We start from the raw sequence: 27,902 nt of genomic DNA, 5'->3' as shown, positions 1-27,902 counted from the left end.
ATGCCTCATCCCTGGGTTGGGGTGCCCATGTTGGGGACGTCCAGACACAGGGTCTGTGGTCTGTCACCGAGCTATCTCTGCACATCAATATACGAGAACTGATGGCAGTGTGCCTGGTGTGTCAGGCATTCCGGGAGCGACTATATGGCCATTGTGTGGTAGTCCTCACAGACAACGCCACGGCCATGTTCTACATCAACAAACAAGGGGGAGCCTGTTCATCCCCCCTCTGTCAGGAGGCCATTCACATGTGGGAGTTCTGTATAGCCCACTCTATCCATCTGGTGGTGTCTTTTCTCCCGGGGGTCCAGAACACACTGGCAGATCGCCTCAGCAGGTCCTTCCAGTCTCACAAGTGGTCAATTCGTCCCAATGTCATCCACTCCATCTTCCTGAGGTGGGGGTTTCCCCAGGTCGACCTGTTTGCCTCACACAGGAATCGGAAGTGCCAAACATTCTGCTCTCTCCAGGGGCGCTCCCCGGGCTCTCTATCAGATGCCTTCCTGCTCCCGTGGAAGGGACAACTGTTCTACGCCTTCCCTCCATTCCCATTAGTCCACAAGGTCCTGCTCAAGTTGCGCAGGGACAGAGCACGGCTGATTCTGGTCGCCCCAGCGTGGCCCAGGCAACACTGGTACACCACGCTACTGGAGTTATCGGTAGACGCGCCGATTCCACTCCCACTTTGGCCAGACCTGATCTCACAAGACCACGGCCGTCTCTGTCACCCCGACCTGCAATCCCTCCATCTCACGGCATGGATGCTGTGTGGCTAACTCAGTTGGAGCTCCTCTGCTCCCACTTGCTGCAGTAGGTACTGCTAGGTAGCAGAAAACCCTCGCTCGGTCTTCTCCAACCCTATGGTCAGTAGATTTCATAAAGGTCTGGACCATCTCTACCCTCATGAGATCTTAATCTGGTCCTTTCTAGACTTATGGGGGCCCCATTCGAGCTGATGGCCCCATGCTCACTTCTCTACCTCTCTTGGAAGACAGCCTTCCTTGTGGCTATCACTTCGGCGAGGCGTGTGTCTGAGATCAGAGGTCTCACTTCAGAACCACCGTACATGGTCTTCCACAAAGACAAGGTGCAACTATGCCCTCACCCTGTCTTCCTTCCCAAGGTGGTATCAACTTTCCACGTCAACCAGAACATTTTCCTCCCAGTCTTCTACCTGAAGCCACATGCTACTTGGCGAGAGCAATGGCTACACTCCCTCGACATTCGTAGGACCCTCACCTTCTATATTGAGTGTACGAATCCGTTCAGAAAGACGACCCAGCTCTTTGTTGCAGTGGCCGACCGGATGAAAGGCCTCCCGGTCTCCTCACAGCGCGTCTCCTCTTGAATCACTTCCTATATCCGTGCTTGGTATGACCTGGCCAGTGTTCCGGCCAAGCCCCTCAATGCCCATTCTACAAGGGCTCAAGCCTTATCAGCCACTTTCCTGGCACAGGTTCCGATATAGGAGATCTGTAGAGCGGCTACTTGGTCTTCAGCGCATACTTTTGGTTCTCATTATTCAATAGTCCAGCAGTCCAGAGACGATGCTGCATTTGGTTCAGCAGTGCTACACTCAGCAACATCTCACACCGACCCTACGGTCTAGGTAAGGCTTGGGAGTCACCTCATTGGAATCGATATGAGCAAGCACTCGAAGAAGAAAAGCCGGTTACTCACTTTTGTAACTGTTGTTCTTTGAGATGTGTTGCTCATATCCATTCCAAACCCGCCCTCCTTTCCCTGTGTCGGAGTAGCTGGCAAAAAGGAACTGAGGGGACGCTGGGTCAGCTGGGGTATATATCCAGCGCCATGAAGGTGCCAGTCCAGGGGGCTCCACAGCCAACCCCCAGGTGTTGCTAGGGTAAAAAATTCTCCGATGATCATACACGCGGCACATGCACACCTAATTGGAATGGATATGAGCAATAAGTCTCGAAGAACAACAGTTACAAAGATGAGTAACCGTCTTTTCCTTACATGAAACTAGAGGTTCTTTGAGATGTTGTCCCTATCTGTATTCCACTTCTCACCCTCTACTGTGGATCTGTTGGATTTGCAGTGAAGAAAGAACTAGACATGCGGATGGTCTGCCGTGCCTTTATCACCTCAGATGGAACCATGAGGTGAACCAAGGGTCCGGTGCGTAGACCAACAGACACTACTACTTTCAAAATCTCCAGATCCAGATGCATGGTGCAGTGTAACTCAGATAGGCACCACACATCTCGAAGCTCCTCCAGTTACAGGTAAGTAACCTCCACTTACTGAGTGGCTGTTTCCAAGTTTTGTAGGTATAGCTAGTTGCTCAGGTTGTTTCCTGGGGAATTTGGAGCAGACTGCTCTTGAGAAACCAGAACTCCAACAGCAGAACAGTCAATTTGCATATCTGGAGCGGGAAATCAGATGCAGCCAGTTAATCCTAGATTAGCCCTTTGCAGAAACTCAATTTATAGGTAAGACAAATTAGTGTTCTGTAGAAATGCCTTCTTGGCTTTATAGTTTTGTGTTTATTGTAGCTTCACCAAAAAGAGGTAGAGAAGAAACTAGCTGCTTCATTGTTTTGAACACTGTGTTTACTACTGAAGGGAAGCAATATACTGGGGTTAACTTGATAATCTCATTGTCTTTATTCAGTGTTTGATAAATTCATTGTCATTTTGTTTACAAAATATTTGCAGATCCAGAGGTTCCATTAAACCTGGTGTTTCTGAGGCAACCTTCTCCACTTACCAAAGTTACTGGACAAAGTGCAGTTTTCCCATGTGTCACTTCAGGATTTCCAACTCCAGTTATCAAGTGGATGAGAAATGAAGAAGAACTTACCATAGAAGAGTAAGTAATGGCTTGTAAATTGAAATTGACTTTCCCATTACCTAAACTTAGTGATATAGGAATTATTATGCCAAGTCAGACTTATGGTTTTAGACCCTAAGTCCACGCAGCTTCTGCTTAATTTTAAAGTGACACAGTAGGTTCTGCTGTTCTAATGTGGCGGTCTTCAGGTTGAGAGTTGTGACAAGCCTTGTGCCATGTAGGGTGGGCAGACCAACTCAGTCAATCCAGAACACTGATAAAATAACAGTGGATCTAAACCACAGGAGTGTCAGTATGATGCCACATGATCGCATGTGTTTATTTGTTTGATATTTCAAAACAGGAAATTGCACACAAAACTGTTAAAAGAATGTTGAGGTTGCAAAGTCAAACATTCGAAAATACGGAAATTCCAGAATTAAGGTTACCTTTGCAACCTAATTGGGCTCCCTTCTTCATATGCATTATGATATTCTTTAATTACATGATCAAATGCTATGTTTTCCATAGAATCCTTGCCTCATTCAGTGCACAGAAAGGACAGTACTCAATTAATGAGCACCTATTGAGTATTTTTTTGTCCTCATTGTTCACTGTATGGTCCCATGCCTTATTTACTCCGTACTATTCAAACCCTGCTTTGAAGACATTTATTAATTTCCTCATGGACTTTTTTTGTGGTGCTTATCTCTAGAGTATCTGAGTGGTTTACAAATATTAATTTATTTTCACAATACATTTGTGAGATTAGGTGGTAATGTGCCCATTTTACAGATGAGAAACTGAGGCACAGAAATCAAGGTTGAAAGTATCCAATAATTTTGGTGTCCAGTATGAGATGCCTCAGACTTGATTTTTCAGTGTAGATAGCATTATATAGCACTTTATATATTCAAAACCCAGCTCCCACTGACTTCAGTTGCAGCTCTAAGTGTTCAGCCCTTCATCAGTTCAGATCCGAGGGCCTCAATTTGAGCACCCAGAAACATAGGAGCATACAATTAGTGACCACACATGAAAGTTTGGTTTAAGCATTTGCCAGGAGTCACACAGGGACTCTGTGACAGAGACAGGGATAGAATCCAGTTCTCCATGGTAGAATTCAACTGCCTTCCTCATGAGATCATCCTTTCTCTTCCTGTAATCTCCTGCCTGAATCACTATATATTTTACAACCTCTGCAACAGATGAGGCTGAGATCTACAGGCAAGTCTCCTTCATTGTACAACCTTGATTCATTGATTTAGGACTGAGTATTGCACGTCTTTTTCTAGATTTAAAGGCCAGTGGTCTAGAATGTAAGTGGGCGTGTGGGTCTTTTCAGGCCAGCCTCACAGGGTATGTCTACACTGCAATAAAACCTGCGGCTGGCCCGTGTCAGCTGTCTCGGGCTCACAGAACTCAGGCTGTGGGACAGTACAATTGCAGTGGAGACCTCCAGGCTTGGGCTGGAGCCTGGGCTCCGGGACCCCATAGAGGACATGCAGGTGTGTCGGTCTCATAACCCAGGCACCAGACATCTACACTGCAGTTTTATAGCCCTGCAGCCCAAGTTAGCTTACATGGGAGAGCTGCAGGTGTTTTATTGCAGTGTAGGCATAGCCCCTGATGACTCCATACACCTGTATGAGCTAATGGTTACTACATCAGTGGACATCTAGTCTCTGAGAAAGATAGTTAAGAGGAATATTTCTTTTTCCTTTAAAGCTCAAAATAAATGTTTACCTCTACAAAAGAGAGGGAATAAATAAGGGGTGGGGCCCTAAAAGCCTTTTTTTACATATTATGCTACAAAGTCTCTTTGGTCAGCTAGGGGACGAGAGAGGTATTTGGCTGTTGCTGGCTAAAGTTGATTCCATTTGTGTTATGGCTCTTTCCTTAGAGAAGTGTATTTGTTGACATAAAATTTATTTTGATGGTAATAAAGAAGAAAATTTGATTTGCCTCACTCTGCAGAAAATGAGTTCTTAATTCTTTTTTCATAGAACATAGTTCTATTTGAGTGACGGTCCCTATGTGTCTTCCAGTGTGAGTGCATGTACACTTCATGTGTATGAGACCAGAAGATTTTTTACTAGCAGTGTCTGTTGGTTCGTGCCTGTGCCCACTGCCTCCTTGTGCTCTGAATCAAGGACATGAGGGGTGACATTTATAGCCTGCTTCTCCAGTTCCTTTTTGCTGCTTATGATTTGAGATGGAACCCCTGCAGTTTTGCTAGCTGTTCCTGTTCGAGTCTAGCTTTTTTTGGAAATAGCTTACTGTTGGATCATTGTTTTTTACGAATTTAGGAGTTCATTAGTGTAGATAGTGTTTCAGGGTTTAGGCGTTCCCTGTCCATCACTCATCATGCACTCTTTGGGGTTCTTAATATGCCTAAGATCTCCAGTTTCAAATCCTGCATGGCCTGCACCTGGGTCTTCCTGGGGAGTGAGTGTCATGACTTGTGCTTATTTTGCATTAGAGAATCAGCAATCCTGTGAGTTCTGGTTCCAAACACACCTAATGAAGTAGACAATGAGGCCCCAGTCTGCCCCCAGGTAATCTGCCCCACAAGACACCCCCTGGCTCTGGTCCGGCAGACACCATGCCTAAGGACGCTAGCAAGTGATAGGAGAAGGGTAAGGACAAATACCCCCATAAGAAACAGGAAAAATCCACTCCCTGCACCTTCCCAAACAAATGAGATTCCACACCTCAGAATGGGTGGGTCAGGAGCTTGCGAGGTGTGTGGGTCTGAACTGCTGGTACCAAGGGCCAAGAGCAGCCTGAAATAGCCAGCCACAGGAGGGGCAGGAACGACCCCAGTGCTAGCAAGAGAGACAAGGGAAGTGCTGGCTGCACTGACACAGCACAGCGGGAAGAAGGACTTGGCAATGCTGACATTGACTGAAATAAGCACGGTTGGCTCTACCAAAAGGCAGAAGCCCATTCTGCTCCCCACCTGTGAGACCCAGATACACTATCGTGGAAGACTTGGTCTTTATTTCAAACCAGAAGTCGCTAATACTTGTGGAACCAGTTGTTTCGAAAGTGATACCCATACCATTGGTGCACCATTCGCTAGTACTGTCCACCAGCCAAGGTATCACAAAATGCATGGTACCATTGTCTCTGCCAGTGGAAGCTGAAAAGTCCTACTCAGGTGAGCTGGAGGCTGAGACAGTAGTTCCTCTGCCTGTTCTGAGGTATGATATTAACTGACAGGGCTTCAGAGTCTCTGGGCACCCTCGGAGAGCACACCACAAGGTTCAGGACCAGTGGTACCCTCACCCTTACGATTCCACTCACTGGCTCTTTTTGGGTTCTTGGGATTCTTATTTCAGCTGTCCCAATTTCAAAGGATCTGAGGTGGGAGTGCAAAGGTTGCTGCTTAGGGAGGAACTGCAGCTAACTCCTGAGAATTATGAGGAGGATGATCAACCCAAAAAGACAAACCCAGTTAATCCTTCTGCAGCGCTTTCATCCTCATCACCTGAGGAGGTGATGTCACTGGCCTTGCCATTGTCACCCAACAACTATAAACAGTTTAAGAACCTCCTGAAGAGTATTGTGGAGTCACTCCAGATTCCCCTGGAGGAAGTCCAGGGCCCTACTCACAAGTTGTTGAACCTCCTTCAGACTGCTGGGCCTAGCAAGGTGGTGCTTCTGATCAAGAAAACTATATTGGAGCCAACCAAGGTAGTCTGGCACACTCTGGCCACCTGTGCCCTCTCCCCCAAAGGATCAATAAAAAGTACTTTGTACCATCTAAAGTGGAAAAATATTTGTTTTCTCACCCCACGTCTGATGGTTCAAGCTATCACCAAATGCAACAGACTGCACCAGCCTGGGTCTACTCCTTTAGACAAAGATGCCAAAAGATTAGATCTCTTTGCAAAGAGGAGTTCCTCCTTCACTAGTGTACAATTTCGCATTACAAATTGTCAGGCGTTAATTTCTAAATGTGATTTTATTAATTATAACAAACTGAGTTGACAAATAAACTTCTACAGCAACTCAGACTTACCTGAAGACAGAGTCCATGCGATGAGGGACCTCATAGCTCAGCTTCAGATGAGTTCTCAGATTACAATTTGATCTTGTCAGGTCCTTCTAGACCACATGCCCACCTTCACCTATGTGGCACTCTTCACAAAGCTCCATCTCCAGTGCCTCCAGGCATCTTTATGGACAGTCTATGTTCTGAGCAAAGACAACCTGAACAAACAACTCTCAATTCTCAACAGTGTTCTAACATCATTCTCCTGGTGGGAGAACAAAGACACAGGGATCACACGTCTCGCAGAACTCTAGTTATGGTTAGGGTAAGTAACATTTCTTTTCTGTAGAATTTGTTGAGTTCTTTTAAGACTGCTGCACGTGTGATACAACATTTGAAAGGACAGATGATTTTCTGTAGAAACCAAACAGCTGTCCAGCTCCCTCAGCTCACGAAAGCTTATGCTCAAATAAATTTTTTAGTCTCTAAGGTGCCACAAGTACTCCTTCTCTTTTTGCGAATACAGACTAACACGGCTGCTACTCTGAACTCTGCCTCACTATTCACCATAGTATTGTTTGAGCAGATTTAGTGAAAATTGGTGTTCTTCTCTAACGTGCAGTAAATCCTGCTGTGTGATCAAATGGCTACCATTCTGAAACCGAAGCTTCCATGGATGATTTACTATGCTAGTTAGTATCTTGTTTTCCCTTGATGTAAATTTTGGTTATAAATTCCACTTTAAAAACGTTAATCTATTCTGCACAATTACACACCACTGCTTATCTTCTTACGCAAAGTCTAGTAGGGAATACCTTTTTCTCATTGCAGTATTTTTCATAGCCTTCTGTTTCCCAGCCAAGTTGTAAAAATACCTAGTATCCATATATAAGACACCTGAACACTCATTCTATTTTTCTTTCCTGTTTCATTCCAGCACACAATCAAGCATGTTGAGGTCTCTCCCAACCCTATTCTTCTATGATTCTATGTTAGAGTAGCAATTCCGATTCAGAATTCGAAATTTTTTTGAAGTATTTTTGTCCTTTGTATAAAGCAGGGTGAATTGGTTTAAATCAAAGTGATTTAATTCTTTGATTTTTTTAAATGATGATTTTAATCAGCAAGCAGGAAATCTTGACTTAAATCATCTATTTTAATCTTGTTTTGCAATTGTACTTTTTAGTTATTTTTCTGAAGAAAGATTCTCATTAGTTGGTAACTATCAAAATTTGGTACTTCTTTTTGCTACCCAGGAGGATATGCTTAACTGAAGCAATTACATAGCTTAACATAATTTTTTTCAGATTCTTCGTTTATTTTTATTTTGTTAGTAAATGGTTAGTGATGCATTTCTATTTACTAGTTGATGCTTAATTTTATATTTGATTTGTGTTAAGCTGCATTTGGATGGAAATTTGAATTCAATTAAAAATGCACAAAACCAGCATTTTAAAATAGCTTTACATTAGTTAAATTTTAAAAAAAACAAACCTTAAATGTGCTGGATACATAAAAACAAAATAAGTTTATCAAAATATGTTTTGCATATAAAACTCTTATTTATTAAACAAAGAAAGTATGATCTGTAGTTAATATATTCAACTGATTGTTTCTAGTCACCAGGTCCTTCAAGATTTTAGAAGTAGTAGATCTCATCCTCATACTTCATTTTTATTCATCAATTGGTAAAGGAAAATAAGCTTTCCTTTTTCGACTCCTTATCGATTTCTCAACTCTGAATGAGCCAGTCAGTGAACTGAACTAACTGAATAAGCTAAAATGAAGTAAATATTCTCTATATCTGCAGACTGTCAAAAGGTGGTGTACCATCTCAGCAAATTCTGGTTCCAAGTGCTCAGATAGTGACTTCACCAGTTCAGTGGTTTGACTTTCCTTAAAACTTTGCCAGCGTACATGTACTGCTTGAATATTGTTTAATTTAAATTATTGTAATAGATTATACTAAGTGTAGGCCTTAATATAGTGTGTCATAACTTCAAATTTAATCTTAAATAGATTTATTTTTAAAGAAAAATATATTTGAAATTCAAAAAATCGAGTTTAAATAAAATCTAATTTTAAAAAAATCTATTACTCTGAGCTATTGGTAAATTCTGAAATAGCTTGTTTTTGCTAACTATAATACTTCTCCCTTATGACCATTCTCACAAACATAAACTTGCTAATTAAGGTCTGGACAGATTTTTTTATGTACATTGAGACCTCATTAAAAAAAGAAGTTAAAGTTCATGTTAAAAAAAAAAAATGAGCAAAGGGTGGGATCTAGTCCCCAAAGAGTGGACATGAAGTATTTGGGAGAGGGGATCTCCTTTCTGTGAACCCTGTAAGGTGAATGGAATACTGGGGGTGTCTGATTGGTTTGATTTCCAGTAAAAGACCTGATAGTTTCAGGAATGAAAATCAGGAAAGTGGAGCTGAAGACAAGAGGAAATATTAAAGGCGGAAAATAAAGCTGTTTTTCTTTAATCATGCTGTAGCGTTAGCTTTAACAGTACCCTTTTCTTACCACTAGACTCATTACTTTATTTGATAACATAACCATTTTACATTCTGTTTTTTAACTGTGGCAAATCACCCTTTATAGAATTAAAGAAATTGTCCTCTCAAGCTATGTGTTCAATTAAAATCTATAATTCTAAGAAAGCTTATTCTTAGCAATTCAGCGGACTGCGCCTTCTGGAAAGAATATTTATAATGTGAGCCAGATGCAGTGGATATATTTGGTTTGATGGAATGTTTGTCAAAGATTTCAACAGGATTTAAAGTAAAGAAATATTTCATATTCCAGCATGAGTGAATTTTAATGGTGTCAGTCTTTGCAAGTTTAAACAATTTCATGGAATTATTATTTGAAGCAAAGCTATGGGAGGCACATAGTAAATTGTGAAATTAGCTCCCCATGACAAAATATTTGCCAGACTAATTCCTTTCAAAACCTCCACTGAAATATTATTTTAAAAATCCTGGCTAACTCATACAAGGGTAAGACTCTAAGGACGTTTGTTACCCCAACATGTAGTGACATTGCCATGAGATTTACCAGTCACTGACTGCAAGAAATGACGTGCAACACTGCCTCATAAGTTCAGCAATGAGTGATGCAAGTCATGCTTTTAGAAGACAAGCCCTCCTCCCCCAGTCTGTGGGGGCAGAGGATAAAAGGGGTGGAGGGGATTTGGAGTTCTGGGGAAAGAAGTTGAGGGACAGAAGAGGCTGGGTTCTTGTGGGGGAAGATCTGGGGGCTAGAGGCCTGCATGGGCCGTGTGACAGAACGGGAGTTGCCTGGCTGTGGGGGAGAGGTACATTACGGGGTCTAGGCTGGAAGGCAAGATAGGGTATGGGAGATGAGGTGTTGGGCAGCTGTGAGGGTGGGGGAGTATATCAGGCGAGCAGTACTTACAGGAGAACATGACACAGCCCACTCCCTCTTGGCGTCTGTCTTGGGGGCTGATTGGGCTCAGCTTCCCGCTTTGAGCATTTTGATTTCCGGGGTAATCGTTTTTGAGTGACATTGCAACTTGGTGCATGGGGTCACAGTGCTACTCACTCAGATTTGACCCACCCAGCCGCCTGTCATCATGATGTAGGGATGACTGTGCCAAACCTGAGCACCACTGTGACCCCATGCTCCAGGCTGCAGCTCCTGGGTTGAGGAGCTGAGCCCAGGCAACCCTGACACATTCTGGTGAGCTAATTTTCGGTCATGAGCCATAGGTTGAGAAACCCTATTTTAAAGCTTGTACTCTTATGTTTAGGTACGTGATCTGTCATAGCTAGAGAGAGATAGGAGGAAGCATTGGTGCTTTGCGTGTGAAATAGATTAAAAGAAATGCAGTACTGTAAATTATAGTTAACTGAAAGCTTCCCTTTCAAGAGTAAGTGGTTAATTAAACAGATCTTTTAAAGAAATGTAACTGATTAACCATCTCACATGCCAAAAGGCAATGAATAATCCCTTGTAAATGATTATCTAGCAAAATATTAACTTCTTAGAAAGATTATAGCCAAACTGTTCAGCACACTGAAGTTACAGAGGAGTCTTTCTCAGTTGTCAAAAGGATGGACTATTTGTTTTGTGCACCATGCCAAAATGCATTTTTTAAAAACAATAATGGCCTCTTAAATCCAGTTGCCCATAGAAAATTAATTCTGTCTCCTTGTATGTCCAGCCTGTGCATGAGGCAGAGGTCCTGAGGAAAAATAGAACGTGGTCTTGTAATTAAAAACTGTTTTGTTCTGTGTATACACAATCTAGCTTTTCCTAACTTCCAGGTGTTTGACTTTGCAATCTAAACTTTAAATGACCTTTTAAACATTTGTATATGTAATTTTCTAGAGATTTTTAAAAGAAAAATGGTAAAGACAAATTATATTATACAACTGTAGTGCCTTTCTTCAAATAAATAAGCAGCAGCATCAGGGTTTTGAGTCCTGGAACTTCAAGAACTTGCATCACAGGCCTTTACCTCTTGAACTACAGGACTAACTATATTAGCTGGCAACAGGAGGAGTTTTTTATGCTAAGGCGTTTCTGGTGCTCTATGCTAGGTCCAGGGTTGAGTATTTCTTTCAGATCTCTCCCCCTTAACCACTACTGCAGCTGCTCTAGCAGTGCCCACATGTTTCCAGCATAGTGTTCGGTGGTGGCTGCATGGGTCCCAGCAATCGAGAATATTCACATTCCGTTATGTTGGCATGCTGCCAAAATTCTCTTGAGGCACACAAGTGGCAATTTTTAACAATTTATAACTTAGCTAAACCCAAATGGAATTTCAGGGGACAAAGAAAAGATACTTTTCTACCCTGTGGGCTTTCTCTCTGCAGGATTTTAAAGTCCTGTTGCAAATCATATAGCTGTTCAAGCTTCTGCAGAAAAGATTACAAGCATACTTTATAGCTGAAAGCGCTGGGCTAACTAAATGTAAGGGTTGCTACCAGCTTTTCCTATGTTTGTTCATCTATGGAAATATGATATTTAAATTCAGCACCCAGAAAATGCATTCTTCTAGCAAGGTTCTATTCAATAAAAACATGGTATTGTGTATCATGAACTGGGGTAATTTTTTCTATTTTTTTTTTTAAAACATTTTTTGGTCCGTTTCCATCAGTGTGAGTTTGAGTTTCAGAATGGCAACAACATATATAACTGCGAGCAGTCTTGCTGCTTAATGTGGTAATGTACCTTTTGGCATATCTCCGAACCAAGCCAGTGTTTGCTTTGTATTTAATATTTTAATCTCTCAGAAAGCTAACTCGAGCAAAATCAGTTTCAGTAAAGAAAATAAGAGAAATGGGACATTGAGGAAAAGAAGAGGGTATTTTTCACAGGAAGGGTATTTTTGTGTTGAGCACACACCACCTACCCAGAAAGATCTATTAATTGGGAATTTAAATGATTCATGATGAAATGCCTATTTCAAAAGTCAGAATAGAAAAAGGTGTGCTGCTGCAGCACAGAACTGCTGTTCAAATCTAGCTGGTTGAAAAGGCTTCCCTATATAATCTTTTTGTGTTGTTTTGATCTAAGTATATAACTTGTTTTTCAGACTTTAATTTATTCTTTCAGCCAAACACAGTATGCAGTAAGAGGTCCAGCTAGAAAAGTGAATCAATATTATTGGCAGGAATGGTAGTACCTACTACATTTAAGCAGTGATACTACTTGACAGCATTCTGAAAGTTCTACTTGTCAGGCTGAAATTTTCATTTGTGGCCTCTGCCCAAAGATGAATTTTATTGGAAAGTATGAGCAAAACCAGTTAATCTATTTTTGAATACAAGGAGAGTAGGAGCAAAATACTTATTATGAAATATAATAATGCTCTTGACCATTTTTAACAGCTCTACAGTCAAAATGGGTGTAGATAGAAAGGTGAATAGGGCATATTATAGCTCTCACTGAGAAGTGCCTTTGATTGTTTTGATATAAAATGGTTTTGAGTTTACTGAATTCTGAGCTGTTGATAGCAGTGTTGCCAACTCTCATGATTTTATCACAAGTCTCGTTGAGTTTGGGTTTTTTTGTATATCTGTGCACCCCCCCCCCCTCCAAAATTCAGTTAACAAATGTGTTCTTTGAATGCTTGCATATGTCCTTTCCACTGTAGGTATGTGTACACCCTGTGCGTAGCTGTTGGAGAACTTCTTCCCTCATCAGTACCTGTCAGGGCAGCCCAAACACCCACAGCTATCATGCAGGTATAAGAAAGCAGACCTCCCTCAGTCCCTTCTTACTACCAGTGGCAGTTCTTGGAGCAATTTCAGACTTGTTGTGAGAAGTGCTTCCCTCACTTCTCTCTCTCTCTCTCTCTCTCTTTTCCCTTTTATTGTTAGGAGTTAGTTTAGCTAGTTTTTAGCGGAAGGTTTTAGTTTTAGGTCTTTTTTGACTAACTTTTATCTTTCAGTGTGAGGAATGGTACAGGAATGGTGCCTCACTCACTGAGGTTTAAGGTCTGCCAGACTTGCAGGAAGCCTACGCCAGTCAGCAGCCCACACCCAGCATGTCTGAAATGTTTGGGAGAATCCCACATCGGTGACAAGTGTCAAATTTGTAAAGGACTTAAGCCCTGCTCAAAGAAAGATAGAGTGGTGAGGCTCAAGTGTTTACTTATGGAGGCAGCACTTTGCCATCCATTGGAGTTGTCACATATGGAAAATGCCCCACACACATCAGCGTCAGTATGGAACACCCCACGGGAGATGTCTGTGGCTCTTGGTTCCTTTCACTGGTGCCAAAGAAAAGGCATAGTCCCTCCTCAGGTTCAGTAGCACGCTCAGGAGTGGGTGAGGTTCTGTGGCCTGCAATATGCTAGATGATCACGATGGTCCCTTCTGACCTTAAAGTCTATGAGTCTGAATCTAAATTTGTCAGTACTGAAGCCGGGTAGAGGCAGAGACTCTGCAAGACGTTTGAGGGAGAGATGCTCCCTAGAGAAGTCATTCCCTAAGAAGTATATTAGGAAAAACTTTTTCACTGGGAGGGTGGCGAAGCACTGGAATGGGTTACCTAGGGAGGTGGTGGAATCTCCTTCCTTAGAAGTTTTTGTGGTTTTTAAGGTTTTTAGTTGTTGGTCCTGCTTTGAGCAGGAGGTTGGATTAGATGACCTCCTGAGGTCCCTTCCAACCCTGATATTCTATGATTCCATGATTATAAGAAGGGATTGCCCTCTGGAACCTGTGCCAGGTCTGTTGAGGCTGTCCACTGAAAGATCCTGGTATCAGGGTCATCAGTCATTGCCACTCTCAACCATCCCAGAGGCAAGTGCAGCTGCAAGGGACCTGCTTAGCCTCTCGGTGGCAATATCCCTGGTAGTAATGGAAGGCTTACAGTAGGTACCTATGCCTGTGGCTGCTACCTCACCATGTCAGGAACCTGGGGTACCTTTACCTCCCAAACTTCCACAAAAGCCAGTGCAGTTAAGAGGCAAGTCTCCAATGATATCTCCATTACCACTGTCCCCGGGCTCAGGCTTCCTATCCCCAGATCCAACGAGTTTTGCTCCTCCATTGTCAGAGACTTCAGACTCGGAGGTATATTCATCTGTGTCCCAGTCAAGAGGAAAAGCCTATGCTTCATCAGAGGCTTGAGCACCATGGGTCATGCAGCAATAACAGCACTGGGTTCCTCCAAAAGGGCAATGGCCAGGACAAGGATGGGTCCCATGCCCATATCAGTGGACATTCTGGACATCCCTTCTCTCTCAACTCTCATTCACTGTCCTCAAGGTCACTCCTGTGCGGCGCTACAACTGTGACATTACTCTCCAGTTCCTAATACCGAGATTGGTATTGAGCAGCCAGAAGTCACTCTGATGGCTTCTCCAATACACCACAACCTCAGCATCCTGTTGCGTCATCGTCTTCATCACCAGGTGAGGCTGTTGAGGTAGCAAACGATTCACCACCACCAGAGGACCACAGGGCTCATCAAGATCTATTAAGAAAGGTGTCCTCTGTTCTGGGATATTCAGTCAGAGGAGCTGCATTGAAAGGTCTCACAAGTTGGTGGATGTTCTGGTATCGGCAGCCCCTGCAAGAGTGATTCTGCTGATTAGCAAAGCCATTATGGAGGCAGTTAAGGCATCCTGGCAGACACACTCCTTCTTGCCTCCTGAAGCAAAATAAGCTGAGAGAGGAGGTATTATATCCCTCTAAGGGATATGAACACTTGTATTCTCATCCTGCCCCAGGCTCCTTGGTAGTGGCAGCTACTAATGAGCAAGAGAGACAAAGACATGAAGCATCAACACCAAAAGGCAAAGATTCTCATCTTTGTGCAGATCATAGACGCGTAGAAGATTAGGGTTGGAAAAGACCTCAGGAGGTCATCTAGTCCAACCCCCTACTCAAAGCAAGACCAGCCCCAACTAAATCATCCCAGCCAGGGCTTTGTCAAACTGGGCCTGAAAAACCGCTAAGGATGGAGATTCCACCACCTCCCTAGGTAACCCATTCCAGTGCTTCACCAACCTCCTAGTGAAATATAGTTTTTCCTAATATCTAACCTAGACCTCCCCCACTGCATCTTGAGACCATTGCTCCAGATAACACAAAGCTGGCGGGGAGGGAGGTGCAAACACTTTGGAGGCTAAAGCTAAAATTCAGAGCAGAGGTGGGCAAACTACGGCCCATGGGCCACATCCGGACCACACGACTGTCCTGCCTGGCCCCTGAGCTCCCGGCCGGGGAGGCTAGCCCCAGCCATCCCCTGCTCTTCCTCCTCCCCCACAGCTATGCCACCACACGGGCAGCGCGGCTTGTGCCCGACCACCTCCCAGGCTTTCCAATAAGCCAGTTCTGCCACTCTGAGTGGCATGGTAAGGGGGCGGGGAGCGGTGGGAGGAGGGGGTTGGATAAGGGGCAGGAGGTCCCGGGGGGCAGTCAGGAAGTGGTTGGATGGGGTGCAGGTTCTGGGCGGGGGGACAGCCAGGGGACAAGAAGCTGGGGGGGTTGAATAGGGGGTGAGGTCCCAGGGGGGCAGTTAGGGGCAGGGGGTCCCAGGCGGTCACGGGACAAGGAGCAGGGGGGGTTGAATAGCGGGTGGCGTCCTGGGAGAGGGCGGTCAGGGAGCGGAGGGGGTTGGATAGCGGGTGGGGTCCTAGGAGAGGGCGGTCAGGGGGCAGGAAGTGGGAGGGGGTGGATAGGGGGCGGGGGCCAGGCTGTTTCAGGAGGCACAGCCTTCCCTACCTGGCCTTCCATACCATTTCGCAACCCCAGTGTGGCCCTCGGGCCAAAACGTTTGCCCACTCCTGATTCAGAGGGATCTTCATAAGTTGGAGAACTGGGCTATAGACAACAAAATGAAATTCAACAAAGATAAAAGTAAGGTGCTACACTTAGGGTAGAAAAATCAAACGCACAAATACAGAATGGGGGATAACTGTTCATCTTCAGCCATGTCCCTTCACATTCAGGTGGACTTTTGGAGGACCATGTTTCATTGCTGCAGACTATGCAACAACATCGACCCACTCTTTGCCTCCAAATCTTCTGTCCTTGATTTATTTTATTTTATTTTTTGAGAGAGAGAGAGAGAGAAAGATTACAAGAAAGGACTTGCAGGTAACAGTTTCTGCTGTCTTACTCTCAGCTAGTGTAGAACCAGCCAGCTGTGCTGTTCACCTGCACAAGCACCATTGCTTAAGGCAGTCATGATACTAGGACTTCCAGTATGGCCTTCCTGAAACATGGACTCTCAACCTAATTCCCTAAGCTCTTTTTAAAAAAACAAAACCTTTTTAACCTCTCTGAAGTGTTGTTTTCCCTTGTATATCATCTCCATAATTACTTTTACCTCAGATTTTTTGGGGTCATCCAACTGGAATTGTCTATAGAAGAGCCTTGTCTCTAAGTCTTCCTGGACATTTGTTCTCAGTCTGTTTCCTAATTTGTATCCACACGGAACTGTTCCTTTCACATAATTTGAAAGATGTTCTTTATTTTTAAATTTTTTTAAACCAGCACGTCCAACAGAAAAGTCGGTTCACAAATTGGAGTACAGACCTGTAAATTATCTGGATAGAACAGTCTTGGGAAAAATTAAATGTCCTTCTGTTCTTTGTGGTGGACATAAAATAGAAGAACGCTCCAAAGGCCTCTATCTAATAACAAATAACCCTTGCAATTATGTTAGCATACCTCTTCCAATGATAGAATCCTAATTTAAAATGTTTTAACAGAGGAAGCACGTAGGTTGAGTATTGTATTTTGTCCGCTTGCCTTTTAATAAAATTATAAAGGAAAAAAGTGTAATTATACTGGCCAGAACTTACACAAAAGTATTTTTAGTTTTGGACCTTCCACTTGGTCAAACTCAGAAAGATTGGATTGCTCTAATTAATAACTATAGACCAGTGAACCCTAGATTTTACTATATTAATCTATGTCAAAGACTACTTTAGCAGAAAAATCTGGCTCTGCAGTTCCAGAAGAGGCAGCTGCTATTCTTCTATTTCCCACTTTTATTGGAGGATTTGGATGATTTGGAATTTATCCAGTCAACCAGGCTTTTGTTGTTTGTTTCTCAGTTTTGCTTTTTGTTAGTGACATATGTGTACTTGTATTGTGTACAGTTGTTTAAAATTAAATTTTACAAGAACTCATAGAATCATGGAATATCAGGTTTGGAAGGGACCTCAGGAGGTCATCTAGTCCAACCCCCTGCTCAAAGCAGGACAATCCCCAACTAAATCATCCTAGCCAGGGCTTTGTCAAGCCTGACCTTGAAAACCTCTAAGGAAGGAGATGCCATCACCTCCCTAGATAACCCATTCCAGTGCTTCACCACCCTCCTAGTGAAATTTTTTTTTCCTAATATCCAACCTAAACCTCCCCCCCTGCAACTTGGGACCATTACTCCTTGTTCTGTCATCTGCTACCACTGAGAACAGCCTAGATCCATCCTCTTTGGAACCCCCTTTCAGGTAGTTGAAAGCAGCTATCAAATCCTCCCTCATTCTTCTCTTCCGCAGACCAAACAATCCCAGTTCCCTCAGCCTCTCCTCATAAGTCATGTGTTCAGGTCCCCTAATCGTTTTTGTTGATCTCTGCTGGATGCCTTCCAATTTTTCCACATTCTTCTTGTAGTGTGGGGCCCAAAACTGGACACAGTACTCCAGATGAGGCCTCACCAATGTTGACTAGAGGGGAACGATCACGTCCCTCGATCTGCTGGCAATGCCCCTACTTATACATCCCAAAATGCCATTGGCCTTCTTGGCAACAAGGGCACACTGTTGACTCATATCCAGCTTCTCATCCACTGTAACCCCTAGGTCCTTTTCTGCAGAACTGCTGCCTACCCATTCGGACCCTAGTCTGTAGCAGTGCATGGGAGTGAGGAGTGTTGGAAGATTCTTCTAAATATAAGGAACAGCATATAAGAAAGCTGGATATAATGGGAGGGTACCTAAGGAGGGAAGCTAGAAGTATTGTTCTTTGTTGGTTTGGTTCATGAAAAAGCACTCACATGGCTTACATAATAAAATCTGAAGATAGGTATTTTTTTCTAAAGAAGACAAAAGTCAGCCCTGAATGTTTATATGGGGGAGAGTTTGAAAGTTTAGTCTTCCCACTGTTTTAGATCTGTAAGTTTAGTTTTCCCACGGTCTTCCCACTGTTTTAGTGTAGGAAGCCCTTGTAGAACAGGTTTTATTTTGGAGCTCTTGTATAGAACTCAAATGGCTGCCTTCTTTACAAAAATGCAATTATGCAGAGTATTTACAACCATTTATTTCTTAGGTTGCATAGATGCTAAGCTTGGCTTTTGATATACTTGAGTTAACCACTTTCCAGCTATGGCTGGAGTGGTTTTAGTGCTGGGAAAATTATTCTTTGAAGGCAGTGATTGAATACTTACATCTTTCATGAATTTTAGTTACAGTATTTTAAAATCACTTGAGTTGCATATAACTCATAAGATTTGAAGCTTGAAAGTGCAAAAAATGCATTAATATTGTGTGGGATGTATACTGTTGAATTTAAACCTATATTTAAATAACCAGTCTAGTTAAAAACACACCATTCGTCTATGTTAATATACCATTAAAGAATCCAACCTCAGAAGTGATGTAATCAGCTATTTTTTCAGTGTATTTAGAAGTTTCATTTGGAGACTTTCCATATTTCCTTTGATCAGTACTCCATACATATTAGTTTGTTTGCTACATTACCTATATGTCCTGTCTTGCACAGCTCTGAAAGATTTCTGTTACTGGCGGGAGGGAGCCTGGAGATCAGTGATATCACAGAAGATGATGCTGGGACATATGCCTGCATTGTGGATAATGGGAATGAGACAATTGAAGCTCAAGCAGATCTTACAGTTCAAGGTATGTAGAATGTTTAGTTTTGAGAAAGAACTGATCTCCACGTATGTATATATTCAGGGGTTTGTTCTTGCACGTTCATTGATTTCAAAAGGGATTCAGATTTTTGTTCTTTCTACAATAAAACCAAAACCAACAACCTGAGTTGGTTTCCTAGAAATGTCACATGATTATACTCATGCTGTTTTTGTACTCTTTGTATTGTTAATGATTTCATAAACACTCTAATGAGGAATTAAATTTTTATACATACATATTAACCACATTGAAGACAGTTGCACACATCAGATGAGTACGACAATATTACAAGTTGGTTGTTTCCTAAAGGGAACAGTCTCTAGGTTATTAGGACTGCAAGTTGACCTGCCTTTATAATTACCTTCTAGGTCTTACCTGAAAAGGACACTGTCACAGGTATTTTTCATAATCTGTAAAGATGTTACTGTCTTAGAGTAACCCACTGGAAAAATATAAAACTGAAATCAGTTTATTCACCTAATTTCCTCTTCTGTTGTGTGCATACCATTTACGTGTAAGGTTGCTCCTGAATGCTATTTTTTTTTAATAGAAATAACATCGAGACATATATTTAAAGACACTGTTTCAGTTATGTAGAGTTTGCAAAGAAGTATACAAATAAGGTAAGTTCTCTAGAGGGCACAGAAAGTTAGGTGAAATGTTGGCACCTCTTAATCCTTGCCATGCCTCGCGAGGGATCTCAAGTATGAATTTTTAATTGGAACTTTGTTCTACTACAAGATATAGAAATGCCCCCAAATGCCTGATTGGTGCATTTATGATGCATCTTGTCATAGAGATGACTGATTTGTTTACAGTGGGTTGCACAGTAATGACGGCTGCTTTTATAAAAATAATTTTTAAAAAACCCCATAACGTTGTTTTGCAGAGATTGCATTTCATTATGTTTTAATGGTAGAATTAGCCAATCTTATAATAGTAACTATGTCATAATTTTAGAGCTCTTCATGTTTCATAATAAATGGAGAATAGTAGTCCTGTTTTAAGGGCCAATTCCTTTCTATAGACAACATTTGTCTCTAATAGGATTACCTTTTATTAGTTTGTCCTCCTAAGAAAGGAAAGTGACTCTGCAACAGAGTGTTTTGCCTTACAAAATAAAACAAAGCTAATTCTGCATAGTTGGAATCTGGACTAATAACTTTTTTCCCTTTAGGAAATCAATAAATTTACAATTCATTTTACTGTTTGCAGGTGCTAAGATTTTTTTATCCCATTCATTAGTGCTGACATAATTAAGACTGGAAATAGACACAAGTACACTTTAAATTGTCTAGAAGGAGGGAAATACTGAAGCTGAAACTAAATATACATATACACAAAACCAAGCACACAGATTCAGTATACTGTTTAGGAAATCCAGAGTAATAAGCACAACTTTCTGTGACAGAAGTGTCCCTCAAAATGTATATTCATTGAACTCTGTCTTAAATTATCATAAAGTAGCAAGGTGAGTGAGATAATATCTTTTATTGGACCAACTTCTGTTGGTGAAAGTTCCAAGCTTTTGAGCTACACAGTACGCTTTTTCTATTTCATGGAGGTCGGCTCTCTTCAGATGAGGTCATTTACATGTGGAGAGGTGCCTTCCAGGCTACTTCGAACCTTCTATGTTGGTTCAGGTTCCCTCTATTCAGATTAGTGCAGTCATGTATTTATGGTAGTTAAAATCTAGTTCAGGGTTCAAGGCATACTTATCTATGGTTGTTAGGAATCTTTAGGAGTCTCAGCTGAAGCACCAGCAAGTCCCAGAGTCTGATATTACCAAAAAATCTTTGTATGCTGTCTCCATTTGCTGGCAGGGTGGAACTATACCCAAGTGTGTTGTCCTGGCATAGCAGATCTGGAGAAGGAAAATGAGCAGATGGGAAAAATTTCCTATTGGCTAGTGGTCTGTTTTTAACCACTGAGTTTATAAAGATATATTTTTAAAAAACAACAACAAACGCAACCAAGCAAGCCATGATATACTGTTAAATGGTTCAGAAAGTCACCTTTCAAGAGTGACTACTGTGCTTACCTCTGGGATATTGGGTTATAAAATACGGCTTTAAAGTCTCCTCACAAAATTTACATAATTTGTGAAATACTAGGTCACAGGATATCAGATTTCATATTGTCTATTTCCCCCCTGTAATCTTAATGTTAAATTAACAAAGGAAAATTGCTCACCTGAAGATTGTTACCGGAGAATATTCTTTATGGGATTGCATATTAAGAAGGTGCAAGAATTTGGCTGCCTACTGGTTGGAGGGAGTATTCTACTGGGAGCAAATTACCTGTGCTCAATCTGCACTAGTTGCTTGTTAGTTTCTAGATGGAATAAAAGATATTGGTATTGACCTGTGAAGTCCTAACTGGTCTGGGAACTTCCTGTCTGAGAGCATGCCTCTTGCCTCATAAAATGCTGTTATGGTAGTTATCAGGCACTTAAGGTGGAGCCTGCTTGGTTTAAAAGTAAAGGGGTTTGTTGAGAAATTATTCTTTTTGAGAGCTGCTTCACTTTGGAATTACTTCCACTTGGATCCAAAATAATGAGAATCTGTTGACCTTCAGGGTATGCTGCAAGTGCCATCTATTGATCTTGGCTCCAGGGCAGGGAGAAGAAACTTGGGGAGACTGGTGTGCCTTTTTTCTGTGTATTTATATGCAGGCTGATACATATCTGTGCAAGGTGGGGTTATGTGAGACCCTGTGTGTTTTGTGTGTTTAGATGGTTAAGAAGCTGATTATGTATTTTACAGAATCATCAAGGGGACTCAAACTTTTTTATGTAGAAGTGGAAATAAAATCAAAGCTGTGAGACAAACTAAAGAAAGCAAAGAAATTCAAAGTTAAAATTGACGCTGCATCCTTAACTTGTCCCATTGTGTCTGGCCATTTGGGTATTAAAAGGATCTGAGATCAGTGTTAATTTGTGACACTGAAACAATCAAGCATAATCAGGCAGATCTACAATGATGTTGGCTTTACTTCTGGCTTTCATTTGTTTGGTTGTGTCAAAACTTTAATATTTTTTTGAAAGTTAGTCCTTTTATGCCAATCAGTTGTTATAGAATTAGCAACAAGAACATCTGACTTCTAGTATCAAGGCATTAGAGAAAAATTATTTTTCTTCGAGTGATGGTCCCTATATGGATTCCAAACATGGGTGCACATGCGTGCCATGTGCTGGAGCCAAAAGGTTTTCATAGCAGTGCCCGTTGACCCTCACATGCGCCATGCATCTCCCTTGTGCTTGCAACTGAGGCTATAATAGGCTGTGTGGGTTGATGCTGCTCCAGTTCCCTCTTACCACCACATGGCTGGAGTTGGAACCCCTTTGTCCCTCCATGCTCTTGGCTCTGCTAAAGGAGTGATTTTTCTAGTGCCTTTCTGTATATAATTATCTGAATAGTTGTTCCTAGTTGATAGTCAACTAGTTAGTTCGTTCAGTAAGTTCAGTTAGAGTAGCTTTCCCTCCAGTTTGGAGGTTGACATTCTTTGTCCAACAGCAGTGCAAACAATAGTTTTGATGTGTTGGTCAGGAACTGTTCCTACTCCCTCCTGCAGTACCCCTTTCATCTTTAGGGGGCATCTTTCTCCATTCGCCCACAAATGGGGCAAGATCGCCATGGACAATTGGGTACTGGAGATCATCCATCATGGGTACTCCATAGAGTTCCCCCCTTATTGCCCACCCTGGTTCCTCCATGGGGACTCCTCTCATCAATCCCTCCTGCAATAGGAAGCTGGTGCTCTTCTCCTCAATGGTGTCATAGAGCCTGTCCTGCTTCGCTGCTGGGACGGGGGCTTTTACTCCCCATACTTCCTCATCCCAAAGAAGGTCAGGGGACTGCAACCCATTCTGGACCTTTGAGTACTCAACAGATTTATCCAAAAATCCAAGTTCCACACGGTGACGTTAGCATTGATTATTCCCTCCTTCTCCCATGGAGCCTGGTTTGCCGCTCTCGACATGAAGGATGCCTATTTCCACATCGATATTCACCCTGCTCAGTGCAAGTTCCTCCAGTTCACTACTAATTCAAAGTCCTCCTCTTCAGTATCGTGACAACTCCCCGTGTCTTCACCAAAGTCTTTGCCATTGTCACCACCCATCCTTTCCCGGATGGTCCTGGCCTCCTTCATGTGGTGGGCCAACCTTTCCAAGTGTGTACACCCTTTACACCTCCTTACCCCACAAGCCACCATCACTTGGACCACCGCACAGACCAAGGGGTCTGGACACCATGGGAAGCCAGGCTACATATGAACATCCTGGGGTTGAGAGCAGTCCATTTCATGTGCCGAGCCTTCCTTCCCCTCATTTGGTCCCACCACATTCAGCTGCTCTCCAACAACATTGCAGCAGCGGTTTATATCAACAAGCAAGTTGGCTCCTACTCTCCTTCCCTCTTTACAAAATCCGTCTGATTGTGGAACTGGTGCCTCAAACACCACGTTACACTCCAGGCCCATGTATTTCCCAGGCACCCAGAACTCACTGGCAGACACACTCAGCAGGTCTTTCCACATGAACCACAAGTGGAAACTGCACAACACCATTCTCCTTTACCTCTTCCGCAGGTGGGGCACCCCCCCTCTTTGGGAACCCTTTGCAACCAGTGAGAACCACAAACTGCCCCTTTATTGCTCCAGAGGGACCATGGGACACGACTCTCAGGGGGATGCCTTACTCCCCCCACCCCGGAGGAACGATCTGCTCTATGCCTTTTCCCCCCTTCCCCTCCTCCCACAAGTCCTCCAAAAGATTTGCAGAGACTGAACTATGGTGATACTGACAGCCCCATTCTACCCCTGTCAGTATTGGTTCACAGACTTCCACCTCTCTGCTCACACTCTGATCTTCCTCTGTGCCAGCCCGGATCTCCTCACACAAGACCAGGTCCAGCTTTGACATCCCAATCCTGGTCCTGTCCACCTCACAGCTTGGTTTTTGGCTGGGACTCAGGAATAGCCATGAAAGTACTCTTCTTGGTGGCCGTTACCTTGGTGCAACAAGTCAGCGAACTGGTGGCCATGATGGCTGACCCCCCAATACATGATCTTCCACAGAGATAAAGTTTCCTTGCGCCTGCATCTGAAATTCCTACCAAAGGTGGTGTCAGAATTCCACCTGAATCAGTGCATTCGCCTCTTGGCCTTGTATCCCAAACTCCACACCTCTCACCCTGACAGGGCTTTCCATTCCCTCAACCTCCACTGTGCACTTGCCTTCTACCTCCAACGCACGTGTGCCTTTCGGATTTCTCTGAGATGCTTTATCACCATTGTCAACCAATGCAAGGGGCTTGCCCTCTCCTCGCAGATGATCTCCAGGTGGATTTCTGGATGCACCTATGACATTCTGTACCTCAAAGAAACACCGTGGAACCCCCATATTCACCACTATTATATTATTTTTTCTATGTTTTGTACAAAGTATGCCTTGTGAGGTATCATTTAAGAAGTCTTAATCTATTGAACATTAATATCCTGTCGAATTGTACACAATATCATTGTTTCCAAAGTTATGAAGTTTTCCTAAGTGTGTGTAACTGAAATATGTTGAGTTTTGGAAACACCCACAGCCAGACTTTCAGTGGCAACAAAGGAGCAACTATCACTGACTAGGCAGGCATCGCTGGCCCATCAAGAAGAATCCACTCTCCCAGAGACTTCTTAGAGAGGGTAAGTACGCAGTGGGGTTCTGCCTGATCCCCACGTCACAGCAAGGACCTTTCTAGCAGCTGGAAGAAAGTATAAAAAAGGGACAGTGACATCATCACTTGACCTCTCTCCTCCCCCATCTCTACACCTGGAAGATTGTCTGGAAGACAAAGATGTTGAACTGTGGAGACTGGTCCCCAGTTTGGGAAAGGGAATTCAGCCTGTGTATTGAGAACTGTGAGCTGCCTGTAACGTATTAGGATGAGAGACTGCTTGATTTAAATCCTGCTTAGTTTGTAGATTTTAGCTGTGAATTTATTTTTATTTCTTTTGTAACCAGCTTTGATCACTATGCCTGCTACTTATAATCACTTAAAATCTGCCTTTCTGTAGTTAATAAATCTGTTTTATATTTTACCTAAAGCAGTGTGTTTTTTGTTGAAGTGCTTTGGGAATCTCAGCTCAGATTACAAACCCTGGTTCATGTCCACTTTCCTTTGACGAAGTGGTGAACTAATTAAGCACTTGCACTGTGCAAGGGAGTCTTGAGCAGTGTAAGACAGTGTATATTTCTGGGGTGCAAGGCTGGAGGCTGTGGTGATTGGCTGGTGCCTCTCTCTATATGATTCATGAGTGACTTAGAGAGCATTCATACAATTTCGCTGAGTATGAGTCTCCACATACTGATGGCTGAGTGATCACAGCACCTGGAGGGGTTTTGTTGTTTGTCGTTGTCATAGCACTGAGACAGCCATCCCAGGTTGGAGACTTAAGGGGGCACAGCAGTCCCACAGTTCCAGGTTGTACCCTGGAGATCCCATCACAGCATCCATGAATGTTACACCTCTGTTGCTGTCACAGCGTGCACTATACGAGCACTTACGGTCACATCCGCATGCCTCATACACGTACCATGGCAGAATATCTCTCATGCCGCCACATGGCGTTCCATTCCGACCTTCACAGTTCATTACACCATTGCACTGGTGACAGCAGTGGTCGCAGCCGTGAACCACGCTGTACTCCAGACAGTGCTCCCTCACAAGTCCTCACACTCACCTGCTCACTACTCACACCCATGTTTGGAATCCATATAGGGTCTATCACTTGAAGAAGAAGAGTTGTTTACTTACCTGTAACTGGAGGTTCTTCAAGATGTATGGACCCTATTTGGATTCCAGCATTCACCTTCCATCACCTCTGCTCTGGACTGGACTTCTCAGTGGTAAGAGGGATACTGGAGTGGTGTCAGCCCGCATGGCTTATTATAGCCTTGGCTGCAAGCATGAGGGGTATATACAGTATTCATGCAGGTCAGCGAGCACTGCTACAAAAACCTTCCGGCTCTATCATATGGCACACATGCACACCTACGTTTGGAATCCAAATAGGGACCACACATCTCAAAGGAGCTCGTTACAAGTAAGTAACCTCCTCTTATGCACAAGAAATCCTATGCCGTTGGCATGTTTGTCCTTTCCACTGTAATAGAATACCTGGCCTTATTCTGTTAATACCTCTCCAAAGTTCTTCCATATGACCTCAGAGATTCCTAGGAGGTGCCAGGTGTATTGTTCCATTTCGTACGTGAGTTCTTTCAACCTCCCTATTTGTCTCAATGTCCTTACATTCCATGTGGTTATGGTGATGTTATTTCTTCCACAGATCCTCTTTGTTGAGGTCACACCAGTAGTATACTTTTCGCATCTGCCTTGATGGGAGACGGATGGCACAGTCATTATTAACCCAGGCTGCAATCAATCCAGTATGGACATCATTGCCTTGTTCCTCATATGGTGTGTCTTGGACAAATTTCTAACCTGGCGGAGCCCACCCCTCTCCAGGCAGCCCCCTTTTAGTTGTCTCTTATGACATTCAGGAGGCACAATGGGCCTATTCTGTCCCTGGACCCACAGGGGAAAGGCGTAGGATTTCTGGTGCATAAAGATATCAAGAATTGAGTATTAGGATGGCACCCAATGTCCAGCAGGCTTATTTCCATCTGTCTAAAGGCAGTACTATTTAATATCACAGTGGTACAAGTCTACGTCTCTACAACAGACTATGACTATGAGCAAATTGAAAATTTGTACAATGAGCTCCAAGACAACATCGATAAGGTACACAAGAAACATATCCTGATTGTACAAGGAGATTGGAATGCTAAAATGGGTACTGGCGCACAGGCATATTGGTGAGATTATTGTGGAACTTTCTGTAATGAGGTAACCAATGAGAGAGGATTGAGATTTTTGAAGTTAGCCAGCTATAACAATCTGGTTCTTGCAAACACATTAGGAGCACATAAAGCATCCAGACGATCAACATGGCACACATCTAATGGTCTACATCACAGCCAGATGGACTACATCATGGTGCAAAACCAATTTCATTCTGGGATTAACAGAGCTAAAACAAGAAGCTTCTCCGGTGCTGATGTTGGAAGTGATGATGACCTTGTGATGCTGAATTTTTGGCTGCGGCTAAGGAAAATCATCAGGCCAAAGTTAACCAGAACCAAGTTTGACTTAAAATGACTCTGACACGAAACATTGCAGTGTCATTCCAAGCAATGATCAGTGGAAAATTTTGCCCCCTTGCTTGCTCTAGAGGAAGACGTAGAAACCATGACCAAAAATTTCAACGCTGTAATGAATGAGGCAGCAATGGCCATCCTTGGCAAACATTGTAAGAAGACAAAACCATGGGTCACACATGAAATATTACAAATATGTGAAATTAGAATAGAACTTGAGAGACAAGAACAGCATTGAGGGAGCTGATAAATACAGAGCGATTGGCAGAAAGATTAAGAAAGGAATGAAGGTGGCTCTAAAATGCTCTAAAATTGAAGAGTGTATCAATAATAAAAATAGCAAATGAGCCTTCCGGGTTGTAAAAGATTTGATGGAGGAAAGATGAACCAAAGCTAATGCAATTCAAGACAAAGAAGGGAACAGTCTTACAGAAGAAAGGGACATCATCAATAGGTGGACAAACTACTGCTCTAATCTATGCAACCACCAGACAAATGAAGATCATCGTGTCGTAGACAGCTCAGATTG

The 27,902-nt window shown here is 42.9% G+C and overlaps 1 protein-coding gene across 32 annotated transcripts in view; it reads left to right on the top strand.

Moving 5' to 3' along the window:
* Window positions 1–27,902, top strand: part of NEO1 (neogenin 1) — a 498,185-nt gene that overhangs the window by 268,381 nt on the left and 201,902 nt on the right. For all 32 annotated transcript variants that reach the window (XM_043523405.1, XM_043523409.1, XM_037911829.2 and 29 more), the window contains exons 4-5: window positions 2,682–2,835; window positions 19,013–19,149. In XM_043523405.1, the coding sequence (XP_043379340.1) occupies window positions 2,682–2,835; window positions 19,013–19,149 (291 nt within the window). The remainder of the gene's footprint in view (window positions 1–2,681; window positions 2,836–19,012; window positions 19,150–27,902) is intronic.

The sequence above is a fragment of the Chelonia mydas genome, chromosome 10 (genome assembly GCF_015237465.2).
Source record: "Chelonia mydas isolate rCheMyd1 chromosome 10, rCheMyd1.pri.v2, whole genome shotgun sequence".
NCBI classification, from domain to species: domain Eukaryota; kingdom Metazoa; phylum Chordata; order Testudines; family Cheloniidae; genus Chelonia; species Chelonia mydas.
The sequence above is the reverse complement of the archived record's forward strand: the minus strand, read 5'-3'. Positions and strand labels throughout refer to the sequence as shown.